At 51.6% G+C, this 19,527-nt stretch overlaps 1 protein-coding gene across 1 annotated transcript in view; it reads right to left on the reverse strand.

Moving 5' to 3' along the window:
* Positions 1 to 19,266, reverse strand: part of THOP1 (thimet oligopeptidase 1) — a 37,281-nt gene extending 18,015 nt beyond the window's left edge. Inside the window, exons 1-4 of the mRNA XM_006869056.1 lie at positions 19,199 to 19,266; positions 12,714 to 12,929; positions 8,490 to 8,638; positions 2,978 to 3,085 (exon numbers count right to left, since the gene is read on the reverse strand). Of these exons, the coding sequence (XP_006869118.1) occupies positions 2,978 to 3,085; positions 8,490 to 8,638; positions 12,714 to 12,929; positions 19,199 to 19,214 (489 nt within the window). The 5' untranslated portion in view covers positions 19,215 to 19,266. The remainder of the gene's footprint in view (positions 1 to 2,977; positions 3,086 to 8,489; positions 8,639 to 12,713; positions 12,930 to 19,198) is intronic.
* Between the last annotated feature and the right edge of the window lie 261 nt (positions 19,267 to 19,527).

Below are 19,527 nucleotides of genomic sequence, written 5' to 3' on the forward strand. Positions count from 1 at the left end.
GAGGAGAAGCGCTCCTTATTCTAGGACAGAGGAGAAGCGCTCCTTATTCTAGGACAGAGGAGAAGTGCTCCTTATTCTAGGACAGAAGAGAAGTGTTCCTTATTCTAGGACACAGAAGCGCTCCTTATTCTAGGACAGAGGAAAAGCCCTCCTTATTCTAAGATAGAGGAAAAGCCCTCCTTATTCTAGGACAGAGGAGAAGTGCTCCTTATTCTAGGACAGAGGAGAAGTGCTCCTTATTCTAGGATAGAGGAAAAGTCCTCCTTATTCAGGACAGAGGAGAAGTGCTCCTTATTCTAGGACAGAGAAGTGCTCCTTATTCTAGAACACAGGAGACGTGCTCCTCAGGGTTTCTGAGTCTGCCACTCTGCGCAGGCGCAGCCAGCCTCATCTCTCCTCAGAGATGGTTTTAGTCACTGACCTCAGTTAGGTGTCAGCAGCCCAACACCTAACCCACGACACCACCCCTTCTTCTACCAAATGGCTGAGCCATTGTTGAAAGTGGGGTCGAGTCGGTTTCCACTCATAGGGATCCTATACAGGGTTTCCTAGGAACGGCTGATGGGTTTTAACTGGCAACCTAGTAGTTAGCAGTCTAGTGCTTATCCTACAGCGCCGCACCAGGATGCCAATGACTGGGCAGCATTATGTATATGTGAAGTGTTTGTGGCCCCTGCAATGGGATTAGACAGCTTACAAATATTGCTGTTGTTGTGAAGTGCTATCAAGTCGATTCCGACCCATAGCGACCCTGTATAGGGTTTCCAAGGAGCAGCTGGTGAGCTTGAATTACTGACTTTGCAGTTCAAACAGCTTTGCAGTCTGACGCATTAGCACAAATGTTGTTGTTGTTGTTAAGTACCGTGGAGTTGGTTCCAACTCATAGTGAACCTGCACAGGGTTTCTGAGGCTGCAAATCTTTACAGGAGCAGACAGTCTCATCTTTCTCCCACAGAATAGCAGGTAGTTTCGAACTGCCAACCTTGAAGTTAGCAGCCTGATTCATAAGCACTACACTACCAAAGCACAAATATTAGTTACAAGTAAATCCTATTGGTAAGCCATCCCCCATTGGGTGGGGCTATGCAAATAGGGTGTGTAGAACTCTACTGTGGGGATTGGTCAGTTTTGCCATCTCTCCAGTTTTAAAATCCCCCATCTCGGTGGTAGTAAAGGGGACCTCCCTACCTTTAAGGAAGAGGAGCCAGGAGCAGAGCGCATCCTCTAGATCCTGACCATCTGTAGACCATCTGTCCTCCGTCCAGGAGACAGAGCACGGTGGCACCAGGGTAGTGGCAGCAGCAGACTAGACTGGTGGGCTCCCTGCCACTGAACGGAACACCGAGTGCCTCCGGGCAGGAGGCTTGCTTGAAGGGTGGTGTGCTTCCTGGACAGATGTTTGTCTGGGGAGCTAGGGCTATGTACTCCCTGAACCAGCGCTGAGTGCCTGTGGGCTGAGGCTATAGGTGCCTTCTGGGTATCTGTCCGCAGCACCGAGAGCTCTGTGATACTGCCTGAACTGAGGAGCACCAGACAGAGGTGCCTGTGGTCCCGGCAGACTGGAGAGCTGTGTCCTGAGTGATTGTCACCCGTGTACTTCCCTAATGAGCCCCATGATGTAGACACTGTCTGTGAGCTCCAGGGGGCCGCTGCAGCACACGAGGGAACCGGAGCAGAATTGATGCCCATGAGCTGTGGTGCTGGAGGCAAATACTGAAAGTACCAGGGTCTGCCAAAGGAACAAAGCAAGCTGTGCTGGAAGAAGGCTCCCTGGAAGGCTGGACAGCCAGACTTCATCTCTCATACTTCAGACATATTATCAGGAGGGACCAGTCCCTGGAGTCCCTTTACCAGGGACATGCTTGGTAAAGTGGAGGGACAGTGAAGAAGAGGAAAACCCCCAGTGAGGTGGATTGGCACAGTGGCAGCATCGATGGGCTCCAGTTTAGCAGCAACTGTGAGGTTGGCACAGGACCAGGCAGTGTTTTGTTCTCTTGTGCATAAGGTCGCTATGAGTTGGTACCGACTCAATGGCACTGACAACAACATTAAACCCAGCAGAAAACCAGAAAGCACTGTGGGTAAAATTGGTAAAGGAGGCTGGAGGCCTCACAGGGATCGGCCCTGTGCTGATGTTGGATTTGATTCGCCTTCTTCCGCATCTGGAAGTCAGAATGGGGTCAGATACCGCCACCACGCCATGGCGTGGGGGTTAGGCATTGGGCTGTTAAGCACAGGTTGGTGGTTCAAACCCACCAGTCACTCTGCAGGAGAGAAATGAGGCTCTCTGCTCCCGTAAAAGATTTACCAACCTGGAAACCCTGTGCTGTCAGAATCGACTTGATGGTGGGGTGGAGGGTGGGTGTCAGGAGCAACTATCAGACTCTGAAAGCTTTCAGACTCCAGCGTTACGTCTGAGTCCTTGTCCTTCCAGGGCAAATGTGCGTTTAAGAAACTACAGCTGGACCTGAATCTGAACACAGGGGGTCACAAAGGGATTGACTGTCCCGATCCCCATCCAATTCATGAGACAGCTGGGCTGGCTCCACCTCCGACTCCAGGGGAGCACAGATGAGCCCCCCATATACACACACTTCAGAGGTGGGTCTGGGGACACCTTCCTCAGCGTGACAAGGACAGGGGTTCCGAGGCCGGGACTGAAGGTGTCCCCTAAAGAACAGGTGTCAGGGTCGGGGGGGGGCCAGTGTGTGGCGTCATCAATAAGATCCAGATTCAGAACGAGCCTGCGCGGAGCCTCCCTGTGCTCCGCCTGTCGGCCTTCAGGAAAGGGGCTGAGGGCCACACACAGGACCAGGAGGGGAGCCCGAGGGGGCAGCCTTCACCTGGGCCTTCCTTCAGGGCTCCCAACGTGGGGAGAGGCAAGGGGATGGGGGTCTGTCACCAACCAAGCACGGTACACTCCCCAGGAGGGGTCTGCGGGGAGTCCCTCATGATCGATCAGCAGCCCCGCACTCACTTCTTGGGTCTCCTCAGGGAGGTGCAGTCCGTTCCTCCGGCTGAGCTTGGTGAGTCGCTCTAGGTACCGCATGGCCTCGGGTTTCAGCATGTCCTTCTCAACCTTCTCCTGGGACAAGAAAGTCACACCATTTCCACAATCAGTCTAACGGATGGAGTAATGGACCACAGGAATGTCAACTCCACACCCTGGAGCCCCAAGAACTAGACGGTGCCCAGCTACCACCACAAACTGCTCTAAAAAAGGGATCGTATTAGAAGGACTTGGAGAGAATGGGAGAAAAACATAAATAAAACTCAAAATCATAAAAAAAAAAAAAAAAAAAAAAGGGCCAACCAAAATGGGGGGCTATAAAGGCAAGAAGTGACTAGCTTACAAGCTTTCAAGAGGGAGCCTAGATCCAGATGGTGTGGAGGAAGGTAGAGTCTCCACTGAGTAGTATCCAATCTGACTAGGCGGGGCTGACTAGGCGGAGATTGGGATAAGTTTCTTGTGGTACAATAGTGAATTATTACTATCAGGACTGACTGTGAGGGTTGGAAATGTAAAGGCAAACATCCCGTAGCAAAAGGAGGGGAGTGGTTGACTCTACAGTCTAGGAGTGGTGGTCCCTGGGACCATCAAGGGAGAACAGAGCAGGACCCTACCCAGAGAAGCAGTGATACCTGAGATGGAGGCAGGGACAATGATGTGGAGAGATAGAGCGGCCTGGGGACTTTAGACCCAGAGAGGGCTGTGTGCTGACGGGGGGTGGGGCAGGCTTGTAGTGTATACCCTTTGGGGATTGTAACAATGGCAGTGAAATGATATACGATAGGATGAATGTAAAACTAATGTTCTCCCGTGTAAACTATCACGTAATTCACAATAAAATAAATAAATAAATAAAAGGGCCAAGCTATAAGTCAGATAAAGACTGGTGGACCCCTAGGCTATGGCCCTTGGCCCCCTTTCAGGTGTGGAACTGAAGTCACCCCCACGATTCAATGTTCCGCCAAACCATAGGCAGGTCCGTAGGAGGCAACACTACTAGGGGGGTCCACACACCATGGACTGGTCAACCATTCAAGATCAAAGAGGCACCAATAACCCTAGGACATGATCCTAGGGTGGGGAAAGGAGGCGGGATGGAAACAAGACCCGCAGGGCGGAAGTGAGGTAAGTGATGTCACAAGGAGGGAGCTGCAATCGTTGAGATGAAACGAAGTGTAGGATTTGTTAAATGTCCAACAGATGACCTACTCTGTAAACCTCAATTCATTTCACATTACGGGTGGCCCTAGAGGAAAAGGATCGCAGGTTCACAATCGTCCTAGGGAGAGTGAAGCCCTGACCAGTACAAAGACCACACCTGGATGAGGGAGAATCCACGGGAGCATATAAGTCCCAGTCATGGTGCCCCTTCTAGACGATGGGCTGTGACCGTGGAACACAGCATCAGGGACAGGCCTGCAGGACAGGGACGCACATCACTCACTGCAGGGCTAAAAGGCTCTCAGGGCTGGTTCTGGGCCTGGAGGTCAGTCAGGGTGTGACTGGTGGTCATGCTGCCCTGAGACAGCCAGCAGGCCCTCGTGAGACAGCACACGTGTGGGTGGCTCCTTCTGGGATGTGCCCAGGCGGGTTCCCTGTTTGTGCGAGGAACACTTTCTGCACACCTGGTTAGTCTACTTGCAATCACACACTCCCTGAGGGCGAGCCGCCCTTCCCTGGCCCCAACTTGTCTATGTCTCCCACAGGACTGGGCCAACAGTCCCAGCGTGGGGAAGTCACTCAAATGTTATCTGAAGGAGCACCAAGCCTCTCAGTGGAGCCAGGGCTTCCGTGGCAGCCTGCCACGTTCCACAGACCAAGCGCTGGAGGATGATGCCCATGGGAAATGACAACCAAGACAAACACAGGCAAGCTGGCTAGCAAGGGCTGCTGGGAACATCAAGTGGGGCATCAAGCTGCCCTGGGAGGCAGTTTGGTGGTTTCTTAAAGACTCAGCTTGCCAAGGCTCATTCCCACCCCCTCCATACACAGAATAGACAGGGATGGGCTACTTGGACATTGGCTATCCAAAGTGGGGGGGCCTCAAAGGCAAGAAGTAATCTAGATGCAGAGGGCATGGAGGAAGGTAGAATCTCCACTGAGTAGTATCCAATCTGTCTAGGCGGGGCTGATGAAAGGAAATGTGGATGGGTCTCTTGTGATGCAATAGTGAATAATTGTTATCAGGACTGATTGTGAGGGTTGGAAATGTAAAGGTAGACGTTTTATAGCAAGTAGGGGAGTGATTAACTTTTCAGTCTAGGAGCAGAGGTCCCTGAGACCATCAAGGGAGAAGAGCAGAGAGCGGGACCCTACCCAGAGAAGCAGTGATGCCTGAGATGGAGGCAGAGATGATGTCGTGGAGAGATGGAGCAGCTGGGGACTCTAGATCCCTAGCTGTGTGCTGACAACCAGAGGGCAGGCTTGTAGGGTATACCCTTTGGTTGGTTAATGATGCATGGAGGGGATTGTAACCATGGCAATGAAACAATATACGATAGTTTACATGGGAGAACATTAGCTTTACATTCATCCGATCACATAATTCAAAATCAAACATTTGAAAAAACTCAGCTTGCTAGGCAAATCATTGTGGTGCCTGGCCCCTAAATGTGCCACGTGTCTTTGCTCTCATGTCAAGAATCACTGCACTAATAGGAATTGTTACCTTTTTTTGCCCTGCCCACCATGTAAATCAGGAGCTCTGGTAGCGTAGTGGTTACAAATCGGGCTGCGAACCTTAAGGTCAGTGGTTCGAAACTACCAGCCGCTCCGCAGGAGAAAGATGAGGCTTTCTACTCCCGTAAAGATTTACACCCTCGGAAACCCTGTACAGGGTCACTATGGGTCAGAACCGACTCGATGGCACTTAACAACAACAACAACAACCATGTAAATCAACTATCTAGGGATATTAGTCTTGCTCATACGATCCAAGAGTAAATAGATAAAAGTTTACAAAACAGACTAAATGCTTTAGAGAAAGGAAGATCGCTTAAGGGAAATAAAACCCAATATATCCAGATTACACTCCCAGCTAAGGTTATTCACGGTATAAGTAGATTTGTGTTATCTTTCAGTAATCCAGAACTTGATTGGAACTTAATTCAACAGCATTTTAGGAGGTTGTGGAATAATATCCACTTGTCTGTGGATATTCATCAGCTACATGCTCAAATTTCTGATATAAGTAATTCTCAAAGTGAGCACTGAGTGGCTACTAATTTGCTACCCCTGCTAGAGAGTAAGATCCCCTAAAAACTTGATTGAACCTCAGCATAGTGATCCTGCTTGGTCACCTTAGAGCAGGTGGTGGGCTGGCAACGTCTTGCGTATGGGGTCCCCAGCCGATCTCCTCCCTCCCTGCCTTCCTCGGATGGCGGCTGTTTATGCTGGACGTGTGGCCAGAGACGGGTAAGGATCACGTGGAACCTCAGCAACTTAAGACAGAGCCATTGCCATGCTGCAATGAGTTTCAATGACTGGTAAGACTGAGGAATTCGCACTGACTGCCTAAGACAGGCAGCACTTCCGGTCGTAAGTCCAGTGGACTGATTGGCTCCAAGCGTCTTCCATCCTTATCACTCTCCTTCCCTCCGCACACGGAGGGACCAACAGTTGTAGTTTAGATGGCCACTTACCCGCTTTTAAGATCCTAGTCACTACTCACAAAAGTTGGGTACAGAACATGGTCTTTGTGGATTATGTCATGCCAACTGACCATGGTGTCCCCAAAGACTATGATCCTGACCCCTCCCAGGCCCGGCACTTCATTCCCTGGAGGTGTTTGGTCACGTCTAAGAAATTATCATAATTTTGTCCCCTGTATATTTCTGGTGTGACACTATAGGATAAGCAGTAGACCTGAAGGTCGGCAGTTCAAACTATGAGTCGGAACTGACACGATGGTATTTAATAACAGCAATGCTCCAGGACATTCTTGGGTATGTTGAGTTGGTTCTGACTCACGCTGACCCCGGACAGGGTTTACAAGGCTGTAACTCTCTATGGGAGCAGAAAGCCTCCACAGAGGCTTCTCCACAGAGCAGCTGGTGGATTCGAACTTCTGACCTGGTTAGTAGGCCAATGCATAACCCACTAGAGTCCCAGGGCTCCTTGCATATGTTTTAGTGTGAATTACGTGATAGTTTACATGGGAGAACATTAGTTTTACATTCATTCTATCATATAATCGTTTCGTTGCCATGGTTACAATCCCCTCCATGCATCATCAAACAACCAAAGGGTATATCCTACAAGCCTGAACGGCTCCCCCTCCAACCCCCAAGTCATCAGCACACAGCCCCTCTCCCTCTCTGGGTCTAAAGTCCCCAGCCGCTCCATCTCTCCATGTCATCATCTCTGGCTCCATCTCAGACATCACTGCTTCTCTGGATAGTGTCCTGCTCTGCGCTCTTTTCCCTTGGTGGTCCCAGGAACCTCCGCTCCTAGACTGCAAAGTTAATCACTCCCTTTTACTACAAAACGTTTACCTTTACATTTACAACCTACACAATCAGTCCTGATAACAATTATTCACTATTGTATCACACAATACAATTTATTGTACCTCATTTCCTTTCATCAGCCCGGCATAGACAGATTGGATACTACTCAGTGGAGATTTCCTCACATATGTTTGCAGTAAATGTACAAATACCCTGTCAAACCTTCACCTAGTTGTGGGCATACTACCCATCTAGCAATCCTTAACTTTTCATTGTGAACTGGATGGTGATTCACAGACCATCAACAATTCAGACACATTTTGTTTCTTCTCGTTGATCGCAACCCCCACAAGTCACTCCTCCCTCTTTCCTAGCCCTCCTGAACTTTGTTCTGGGAGAAATGCTGCCCTTTGGAACTCAAACAGGTGGTTATTGTAAGGAAGGCGCACTTCCCTAGCGCTATTGTTTGGCTGAAAACTGAGCCGAGGGTGAGTTCACAGTTCCAGCCCTAAAGGGTGACTCAAGGTCCACCAGTTACCTGTCCTACCAGCAAGGTAACGGGGCTTGTCTTGTGTCAACACAGCCAGGTCAGAGAAGGGCTAGTCCTGCACCTGACCCAACTGAGTTCTACCAAGAGCAGGCTGGCACAGAGAAACCTACAGGGGAGACAGGTGCCAGCAATGTAGGGCTCGTTGGCCAGTCAAGGAGAGTGGGTTCATATGCCCGGCCTCCAGTCTGGAAGACAATGCTAGGGTCTGTATCCCGGAGAGGGAGGGGTGTGTGGGAGGAGCCCCGACCAGAGGCGGAGCCCAGGTGTGCACCACCTCCTGAGCATACCACTGGACTTCTCCTCTCCATGGGACATCAACGCCAGCTAACAGGCATGGTGGCAACAGGACGCAGAGGGCATGTGAGGGGCTTGGGGAGCGCAGAACTACCCGGTTCTGAAGAGGAGGTTTCGCTAACAGATTTCCCAGAGTCTAACCTCTCCCCTGTCATCTCTCAGGGCCTGCAGCCCTCTCACTGCGCACCTGCAGCCATACGATCCTCTGGTACACATCCTGCCTCATGCTCATCTCCACATCAAACTCTGACAGCTTCTTGTCCGCCTCTGTGCTGGCAGTCCGGATGTCTTTGGACGGGGAGACGTGCTGGGGGAAATCAAGGATATTCCTCTGAACTGAAACAGGCAAGACAACAAGACAGGCGTGAAAATGGACCCTGGGTAAAGCTGGGCTAGCACCCACCAAACCCCCAGCCATATGCTCATTCCGTCTGAGAACATTCCTGGGTACCAGGCTGCCTGGACCCTCCAGGTCACGCAGACCAAATGGAAACCCAGGTGCCTTGAGGATGTTCAGCCCAGGACGCAGGACCCAGGACGCAGTTCCAAAGTTCGCATCCCTGCTGGGGACCACCTGGTTTTAAACGTCTCTGGCTGTTAATCATTTACACAACACACTCACTTTCTGCTTCACGGGCGGCGAGTGAATGGTTACAAAAGCAACCACACAAAGTAGCCTGGAAAATAACAAGACACTTGCCATGGGGTCGACTCCCCAGTTCCCAGCGCTCCCACATACATCACAGTTCTCAGTGGCTGAGCTTGTGGAAGTGGAGTTGATAGATCTCACATGACCCAGTAAGTCCCGCCTCCGGTACCTACCCACAGAAACCGTCCTAGTCCCATGTCTGAGCCCTGTGTGACCACGGCCACAAATTCTCAAACCCAGCAGAGAAGTAAAGGGTGCCGTGGGAGGGGCGGGTGGCATCAGAACTGAGAAAGGTTGGAGGCTGGAGACAGGGCTGACCCCCATCCCACAGAAATCGGCATTGAGTTGGTACTTAGTTTGATTTCTCCTTTCCCCTTGTGTTCTCCTGATAGGAAAGGGGAAACTGAGGTTTAAGTTGGTCTCAGAGGGCATGGGTGGATGGGACTCAGTACCCGGTCTGCACTTACAGGCCCCAGAAACACAGAGTGTGGGTGGCTTCCACCAAACGAGTCTCCGGGACAAGCAAGGATGCCTTGGCTTGAATCTGAGGATTCGTGCTGGTTCCCAGAACAGTTTCCCTAGAGCTTTGGGGGGCGAGGGTCTTGGAACTGTCCACAGCAAGACTTCTGACAGGCAGGGGGACGATGTGGCAGCCTGCTTCCGTAGAGGTGACCATCTTGGAACCCCTTCTGTCAGCTACAGACGGGCTGTGCGCTGGAAGCCGCTCGGCAGCACTGGGTTTGCTTTATGATTTCGGCCAGTTCTCCAGCAATGCTGATGCTGCGATGGGGCCTGTGCTATGAGATCCTCGGGGTTTGTCCAGTGATGGGGAGCCCTGGCCACGCAGTGGTTAATGTGCTCCACTGCTAGGCAGAAGGTCTGTGGTTTGAACTCACGAGCCACTGAGGGAAGAGCCTTGATGGGCAGCTCTACTCGGTCCTTCTGGGTGGCTAGGCATTGGGAGGGCTCAGAGGCAGGGGGATGGGTGTCATCTGTTATCCAATGAGGAAGAAACACACAGACTGTGGAGTGCACACTTGATCTCTCAGACCCTCATTACCCAGAAAGCATTTCCCTTCCCTTGGCTCTGCCCTCGAGCTCCAGCTGGCCACACTGCTCCCGTGGACTAGGTCCCAGAGGAAAATGCCGGCTAGAAGGCGTTTTATTTCAGGAACGAGAAGGATGACACTGATGGGCCAGTTACCGGGCTCTGGATGGAGAGGAGAGAAAGGACTCTGAGACGCCGGAGCCAGCCCAGATCTGTCTCATCACTGAGGCTCTGCATCCATTTCCTCTGCAGTGAAGCTCCCGGTTTGGTAAAATCTCAAACGCTCTCTCTTCTTCTGGTCCACCGTCCAGGTACCTAGCTGCCTGCTGTTCTGCTTTGCCCCGGTGCTTCTGTAGTGTCTCTTCCTTGAAGGGATAAAATGAAACAAAACAAAAACCACCCACTGCCGTGGAGACAATTCTGCCTCACAGCAGCCCGTAGGAACAGCCTAGAACTGCCCCATGGGGTTTCTGAGAGGGAAGCAGACAGCCTCAGCTTTTTCAAACAGAGCGGCTGGTGGGCTCAAACCACTGACCTGTTGGTTAGGTGACCAACACTTAACCCACGGTGCCACAACTACACAAAATACATGCTATGAAACTAGAACAAAACACCCCACACTGCTCTTGGCCTTGCACACCAGTGTATACGCTATGAAGTCTCATGGGCTCCAGGGACCAGTGGTCCTGTGGGATGTCACCAGAAAAGCAGGACCCAACCAGCTGGTTAGAGGTCCCATCCCAGAACCTGTGGAGGGCCCTGTTGGGACAGGGTTTTTACAGAAGTCCTCAGTCACGGTGAGGTCACACAGAACCAGAGCAGGGCCTACGCAATGACGCCTGTGCTTGTGAGAAGGGAAATGAGGACACAGAGGTAGAGAGGGAAGACGGCAGAGGGAGACTGAGGCTGCGGGGATGCATCTCTAGGCCAAGGCTGATGGGCCACCACCAAGTACTGCAAGATGACAGGTAGGACCATGAGCCTCTGCAGGGAGTGTGGCCCCGCCCACACCTGGGACTGCAGAACACACCTCGGATTTGAAGCTTGGGTTGGAGGCCCTTGGCTCCACAGCCCCAGGACACTGGTGCTATCTGTTAGCTAAAAGATATGGTGGGGTGAGAGGGCGGCCAAGCCCAGCGGTTGTTGTTAGGTGCCACTGAGGCAGTACTGACTCACAGCGACCCTATGCACAACAGAACAAAGCACTGCCTGGTCCTGGGCCAACCTCACAATCGTTGCTACACTTGAGCCCATTGATGCTGCCACTTGGCCAATCCATCTCATTAGGGGTCTTCCTCTTTTTCTCTGACCCTCCACCTTACCAAACATGATATCCTTCTCCAGCAACTGGTCCCTCCTGACAATATGTCCGAAGTATGAGAAACCAAGTTTGGCCATCCTGGCCTCCAAGGAGCACTCTAGCTGCACTTCTTCCAACACAGATCTGTTGGTTCTTTAGGCAGCCCATGGTACTTTCAATATTCTCCTCCAACACCATAACTCAAAAGCATCAATTCTTCAACAGTCTTGCTTGTTCACTGTCCAGCTTTCACATGCATATGAGGTTATTGAAAATACCATGGCTTGGTTGGGTCAGGCACACATTAGTTCTCAAGCTGACATCTTTGCTCTTCAACATTTTAAAAAGGTCCTGTGCAGCAGATTTGCCTAATGCAATACGTCATCTGATCTCCTGACTGCTGCTTCCATGAGTGTTGATAGTTGATCCAAGAAAAATGAAGTCCTTGACAACTTCAATCTTTTCTCTGTTGATAAGAATGTTGTTTATTGGTCCAGTGGTGAGGATTTTTGTTTTCTTTACATGGAGATGCACTCCATACAGAAGGCTGTGCTCTTTGATCATCAGTAAATATATATTTTTTTTCCTTAAATGTTTTATTGTGAATTATGTCATCAGTAAATATTTTAAGTTCTCTTTACTTTTAGCAAGCAAGGTTGTATCATCTGTACACTGCAGGTTGTTAATGAGTCTTCCTCTAATCCTGATGCCACATTTTTCTTCATAGAACCCAACTTCTTGGATTCTTTGCTCAGCATACAGGTTGAATAAGTATGGTGAAAGAACACAACCCTGTTGCACATCTTTCGTGATTTTAAACCCTTCAGTGTACCCATGTCCTGTTCGAACAGCTGCCTCTTGGCAGTTAGGAGAAGACAATATAAATGCTCCCCAGGGATTGGGAGCGGAGAGGACTCAGGCTCGGTCATCCCCAGCGTTGGCTCTCAGGCAGAGAGCTCTTTAGACAGAGTTCCAGTTCAAGCTTTCAAGTGTCGTGCTGATCAGCTGGAAAGAGGGTGGGCTTCAGGACCCCGCGGTGACTGGCCCCCGCCACGTGCATCTCCCTGCGTCTCTGGCTTTTTCATCACAGCCCCCTGGGAGTAGGTGGAGACTCTTCAACTCCTACAGCCCAGAAAGCTGAGTCCCCCATGTACCCCAGCCCGAGTCAGGACAGGCAGCTAGACCTGCCTGGCTCTGGAGACCCTCTGAATCTCAGTGGTGAGATGGGCAGCTGACCAAGGGGCTGGTGCATGACCACGCAGCATTTCACTCTGTGGTGTAGGGGGTCGCTGTGAAGGGGGACCTATCTATTAGCTATCAGCAATGGCAGCAGCAAAATGACAAGAAGTGGGGTCTTTGGAGCCCCGCGCAGCTGCAAACATGGCCCTGCTGGTACCACCGAGCCTGGACTTACCCGTGTAGGACACCTCTACGTCAGCCAGGGCCTTGAGCGTACTCTCGTAGGACACGTCCTCAAACGCCTGGGCGCCCACCTGGTCGTACACGTGCTTGGTCTTCTCCATGAGCTCTCGGGTCAGCGCCTGGATCTGCTCGGCGTTCAGGTCCCAGCGCAGGTGGTTTTCCACGGAGCATGGAGATGCTGCCGCGTCCAGGACCTCACCTGCACGATCTGGGTGGGAGGGAGCAAGGAGAAGTCTCCATGTGTCCATTCCAAGGCTGGGGGGTCAGGGGGCAAATCACCCATGTCCCACCCAGATCAGTCAGGCCAGGGCTGTGTGGGGGCACAGACAGGCTGATCCTAGAGCTGGGGGTCTCACGGAGTCACGTCTGGGGACATTTGTGGTCGTCACGACTGGGGCCGGTACTAGTGGCTGGCACCTAGTGGATGGAGGCCAGAGATGCTCTGCCCACCCCACAGTGCCCAAGACACCGCACCCCTGAGAAGAGCCAGCTATCCGCCCTGGGATCAGTGCCAAGGGGACACTTTTTAAAAACACAGAGTTCAGTCCCTGCTTATCCGGCCCACCAGAATAAACTCCCACTGGGTCAGACGGTATCAACCAGGGGTGCCTGCAGCTCCCGGGGTTTGCTTCGCCTCGCCACCCACTCAGTGTGTGGACTTCAGTGTGGACAGCGTCCCAGATGTCTGGGGGCCTCAGCATGGGGACATTTGCGGTTTTTGTGATTGGGAGGGGGTGCTACTGGTAGGGAGCGGATGGAGGGCAGAGATAGTGCCCAGCACCCTACAGTGCCCAGGATGCCCCTCCGCCACCCCACCTTACAGATCCAACCCAGGTCCCAGCGTTTATAGTGGGGAGGGGGCTCCTAAAATACTGCAGCCCAAAGAATCAGAGGAAGAAGGAGGCACAGTGGGGGAGGCTCAGAGGAGCCCCTTCTTCTCCTGGCTCTCTCCCTGTCCTGCCCCAGCTGACACACTCACCAACTCACAGAGGTGCTGTGGGGACCGGCTTTACCCCATCCTGTTTCCCCCCCACCGCCCTGAGGAAGGACTGGCTACGGGCAGCCTGCTTGGTGAGGTCAGGCCGGGGAGAAGCCTGTGGGAAAGCCCAGAAGTGAGACTTCCGAGGAGAACTAGGGCTGAGGTGAGGGCTAGACAAGCAGACCACACAGCCCCCGGTGGCTCTACACCCGAGGCTGAGGCCGGCACACTTGCAGTCCCTGCCCTGTGCAAAAACAGGGCTGCCGTCTATCTGCCAGGCCCTGGTGTGGCCATGGCTGGAGGGGGCACTGAGGGACTGAACTCAGGGAGGGAGGAAGGCAGGGGGTCACGACAGCCACAAACATAGCAGCTGCAGTCTGACTGTGCAGCCTCGGGCCCCACCTCTGCCACTGGAACCTCAGGGAGAGGCCCCCCATCTGTAAGACTCAGGTGAACTAAGTGAGGGATAAACATTGCATCCCGAGCGACGCACAGCGCCCCATGTGTGTCCGACCAGAACTGTGACCCACTGGGCCTCCCACGGCTGACTGCCAGGCAGGAGCCCTAGTGACGCAGGGATCTGAGAGCTCTATCTAGGTCAGCAGTTTGAAGGCACAAGCCAGCCCACAGGAGAAATACTGGTGCTCTGCTTCCATAACAATTTTCAGATCAATGGTAAACATACCTGCACAGCCCGCCAATGACAACGACAACAAGCCACCATTTACGAGTGGCTACTAGCTAGCTTATTCCTATCAACAGAGAAAAGATTGAAGTTGTCAAGGACTTCATTCTTCTTGGATCAACATCAACACTCGCAGAAGCAGCAGTCAAGAGATCAGACGACGTATTGCATTGGGCAAATCTGCTGCACAAGACCTTTTTAAAGTGTTGAAGAGCAAAGATGTCAGCTTGAGGACTAAGGTGCGCCTGACCCAAGCCATGGTATTTTCAATAACCTCATATGCATGCGAAAGCTGGACAGTGAATAAGGAAGACCGTAGAAGAACTGATGCTTTTGAGTTGTGGCATTGGAGGAGAATACTGAAAGTGCCATGAGCTGCCAAAAGAACCAATAGATCTGTGTTGGAAGAAGTTCAGCCAGAGTGCCCTTGGAGGCCACAATGGCCAAACTTTGTCTCTCATACTTCAAACATATTGTCAGGAGGGAACAGTTGCTGGAGAAGGATATCATGTTTGGTAAGGTGGAGGGTCAGAGAAAAACAGGGGAAGACCCCCAACGAGATGGACTGGCAAAGTGGCAGCATCAATGGACTCAAGCATGGCAACAATTATGAGGTTGGCCTAGGATCGGGCAGTGTGTCTGTCTGCTGTGCATAAGGTCGCTATGGGTCCGTACCGCCTCGATGGCACCTAACAACAACAATTAGCTAGCTGTGCAAGCTGAGCAGGTGTGACCCGTGAGTCTACAAAGGTTTGGCAGAGGTTGTGTCTGCATATGTATGTGTAATTGTTGTTGTTGTTTAGTGCCGGCAATAAACCTGCTAACAAATACCAAGTAGAACATAAATGGTCAAAGGCATGAAAACTTCTTAAACACTCTGAAGGGCTGAGTGTCTGGGTTGAGGCCTTAGGACCACAGCCTCAGGGGACAGGCTGGGATAACAAAGACAACATTCTACATCTTACTCTGGTACCTAGCGCCTGGCTTCTTCAAAGATTGCAAATGGCATTCTAAAACACAACTACTAGCCTTTTCCTGTCTGGAACAAGGAAGAGTGAAGAAAATATAAAGAACTAAGGAAACAGGGACTCCACAGGACCAATGGACCACACACACCACAGCCTCCTCCAGCCTGTGACCAGAAGAACTAGATGGTGCCCGGCTACCAGTGAATGGAACTTCCTCACGAGGGTAGGAGAAAATGTAGAACAAAACACTCGATCCTAAAAAAGATGGGCTTACGGGTCATACAGAGACCGATGGAGCCCCCAAGTGTATGGTCATTGGTCATCATTCATGTCTGGAACTGAAAACATTCCCGGAACTAAAGTTAACCCCTACGCATGGCTAATTTTGTCAAATAATAGGTCTGTAAGGGGGATAATAACACAGTGAAGTACGAACAGCACAGAATAGTCAACGATTCGAAATCAGCAAAGGCAGCATTACCCAAGGACAGCCTTGTAGAAAGGCTGGAAAAGGAGGAGGAATGGAAACAGACAACACAGGGAGGAAGGGAGCTGGGTGATGTTGTAGGGGGGGCGGGGGGCGAGAGGCTGCAGTCACGGAGAGGAAGCAAAGTGTCTCCTTCTGGGAGACTAGAATCTCCAATCTCTCTGCTAGCGGCTGGATGTATGGACGATTTGCATCACCCAGGCATCTAGAAAGCTCAGGTCCTGAAAACCCCACTGGACACAGGTCTACTATGACACACAGGAGAACATCATGAGTTAAAACCGACTCGATGGCAACTGGTTTTTCAAGTGACAGCCGTTTATTATCTCGGGCCATTACCTTTCATCTGAAACCCTCGGGGCCCAGGAGGTTTCAGTAACCAAGATTCCCGCCCACTTTAGATAGGTAAAGTAGCCTAACAGCCCTAGTGACACTATACGATAAGCACCAGAATACTAACTGCAGGTCAGCAGTTCAAACCCACCATGAGCAAAACAGGAGACTATCCCACGAAGACATACAGTCTCAAAACCTACACAGGATTGCTGTGAGGCAGAATCAGGTAGACAGTAGATAGCGGTAGGGGATTTTTTGCTATTATATGTGACATGACACCGGGTGGGTACCTATGATACGCTGCAGTGTGGGAATATAGATACTGCGGTTCCTCATCGTTGATACAGGGCCTGACCCTTCCCTGGGGTGGGGCTGTCCTGTGCTCTGTGGAGTATTGAACAAGATTCCTGTTCTCCACCCACCCAATGCTAATAGCATCCCCTCCCAGTGGTGACAACCGCAAAGTCTCCAAACATTACCCAGAGTCCCTGGGGCCACGGAGTCAAGGGGAGACACAACCACCCTAGTTGGGAGCCACTGATATCAACTAAGCAGGAAAAAGAAAGGCTCTAAGTTGAAACAGAAGGAACCCTGATGGTATAAGAGTGACTTTACGCATTCAGCCACTAATTGTTCTACGGAAGAAAGAGCTGGCAATCTGCTCCCATAAAGATCACAACCTAGAAAATCCAATGAGTAGTTCTACTCTCTCACATGGGGTCACTGTAAGTTGAAATTGACTCACTAGGAACCCAGTAACAATGACAAGTCAAGTCAATACAGCTGAGGTTTTCTGGCCAAATGATATTGCTGCAAACATAGGGAAAACCTTCCTGTGTGCAAAGTATTAAAGGTTTCAGAACAGCAGACAAGAGGCTGTGGGTCTATATTAAAGGGTGTGGAGTTCTGGTGTGGCGATGTGGCTTAATGTGCTGGACTGCAAAGTCTGTTTGTGCTGCAAAGGCCGGCAGTTCAAGCTCACCGGCCACTCCTTGGAAACCCTATACAAAGTCACTGTGAGTCAAAACTGACTAGAAGGCACTTCACAACAACAACAATGAAAGCTTCAGGAACCCAGGGAAGATGGAGATCCATAAGAGTTGGAACCAGCAAGACAAACCTCCCAAAGGAGATGGCACCGAGGGAGCAGAGCACACACAGTCTTCCAGCAGTACTCATGGACAGTAATCTGCGCAAGGGTCTGTCCCTGGGCAGAAGACCGAGCAGCAAACAAGGTGGACCACATTCCCGCCTCCCTGAATAACCCTCGTTTTCACTCTCATGATCAGCGTAGCAATCTGTTGGAGAAACACCGGAGGGTCGTACAAGGGTGGAGGAAGACCGGCAAGAAGGCAAAATGGGGGCCCACCCAGCAGTGCTTCCTCCAGCTGCACCGAGTGGGTAGGAATCAACTCCCCGGCACCTGACAGTAATTAAGAAGGCAGAAGTCCCTGAGTGGACAAAAAACTAAACTACTTGTTGAAATGTTGATGATTTGGTCCCATCCCAAGGTGCTTCAGAAGTAAGGCCTGGAGATCTGCTCCTAGAAGGTCACAAGAAGACACCTCACGGCATCCTGCATGGTTTTTCCAACATAAATCAGGGGTCACTTCAGTCCCCTAATGAAAACCCTCCACGGTATCCCTGTGTGCTTTACATAAAAGGGTCCTATCAGTCCTGGTGTGGCGCTGTACAATAAGCATTGGACTGCAAGGTCGGTTTCAGCCACAAGGTCGGCAGTTTAAATGAACAACCACATACAGGGACGCTATGAGTTATAAACGAATTGATGGCACTTAACAACAAAACTTAATAACAAAAGGAGCTCTGGTAGCGTAGTGGTTACAAATCGGGCTGCGAGCCACAAGGTCAGCAGTTCGAAACTACCAGCTGCTCCCGTAAAGATTTACAGCCTCGGATACCCTATTCAGGGTCGCTATGGGTCAGAACTGACTCGACAGCACTTTAAAACAACAACAAACCAGCTGATTAAGGAGCCCTGGTGGCACTGGTGAATAAGCACTAGACTGCTAACTGCAAGATCGGCAGTTCAGACTCACCACCCACTCTGTGAGGGGAATGATGAGGCTTTTTACTCCTGTAAAGATTTACAGCCCTGGAAACCCTATAAACCTTCGCTAGGAGTAGGAATGGACTCCACGGAGGTAGTGTGTCTGTATAGGGTTTCTGAGGCTGTAAATCTTTATGGGAGCAGAAAGCCCCATCTTTCTCCCGCGGAGCAGCTGGTAGTTTCGAACTGCTGACTCTGTAGCAACCCGATTCATAACCACTACGCTACGAGAGCTCCTTGGATTCGATGGAAGTGTTTTTTTGTTTGTTTGTTTTACCAGCTCACTACGGACTGTCCCTGGGTTTTGAACATCACAAACATGCAACCCTAATTAACCTCTGATTTACATATAAATTTAATTTAAAGGCAGATTTAGGGAAAGAACATGCCCTTAATCCCAAACGCGATTACTCCCAAACACGATTGCAATGCGGGCACTGCCCACGTGTTCCAGCCAAACTGGATCCTGGCTCTTCAAGCAGGTTCCCCGTGTCCCCAGCTCTGGTCCTCCGCCTCCGATCTCCCCCTGATGCTGGGCAGTGGCCGCCTTCTCCCTGGTTCCCTCTAGGATTAAAGCTACATCCTTGGGGAACCCGTCGGTGCCATGAGATTGCCCCACTGGTCTCCATCTGTCCCCGCCTGCTAGGTCACTTGTTGGCCATCTGCCCCCGGCCAAGAGGTCTACAAGGACCGGGACCCCAAGTCCACACCAGGCCGGCCCCTAGCATGGCGTTCGCAGAATGAATGGAGTGCCGGGAAAACTGGCTCGTTCGTTCGGCCGACAAGAAGGCGAGGGTCCCCGCTCACTTAACCGCCCGAACCCAGGGTCACTCTAGGGTCACTGGACTTCAGTCAGGTGCCGAGGTGCATACGACCCCACGAGGCCCGAGGGTACGGGAGTTGCCTGAGGATGGGAAGCTGGAGTCACGCCGGCCAAGAAGCGGCTAGTACCTGCGGGGGGTTTCATGGTGGATGGATCTGCGCCGGAGGCTCCTTAGCTCCACCTCGTTCACGTCCAGATGCTACGGACGCCTCAGTCTGCAGACAGCAGTGCGTACAGGGCAGACTGAGGCGCCCGCCGACTGCCACGCGCAAGGCATACTGGGACAGCGTGTGCTCATGTGGGCGGGACGGTGATGCGCATCAGGTTCGAGCTCCGCCCCATATACCCAGAGCGGCAGAATTTACTGAACAACTCGCTGTCTCCACTCCCTGATTCTTCCGGCTTGTCATTGGCTCCTAGAAGTAGGTGGGGTTGAGCGTCGGGCTCCACCCTAGAG

This window comes from Chrysochloris asiatica, unplaced genomic scaffold (assembly GCF_000296735.1).
Source record: "Chrysochloris asiatica unplaced genomic scaffold, ChrAsi1.0 scaffold00125, whole genome shotgun sequence".
NCBI classification, from domain to species: Eukaryota; Metazoa; Chordata; class Mammalia; order Afrosoricida; family Chrysochloridae; genus Chrysochloris; species Chrysochloris asiatica.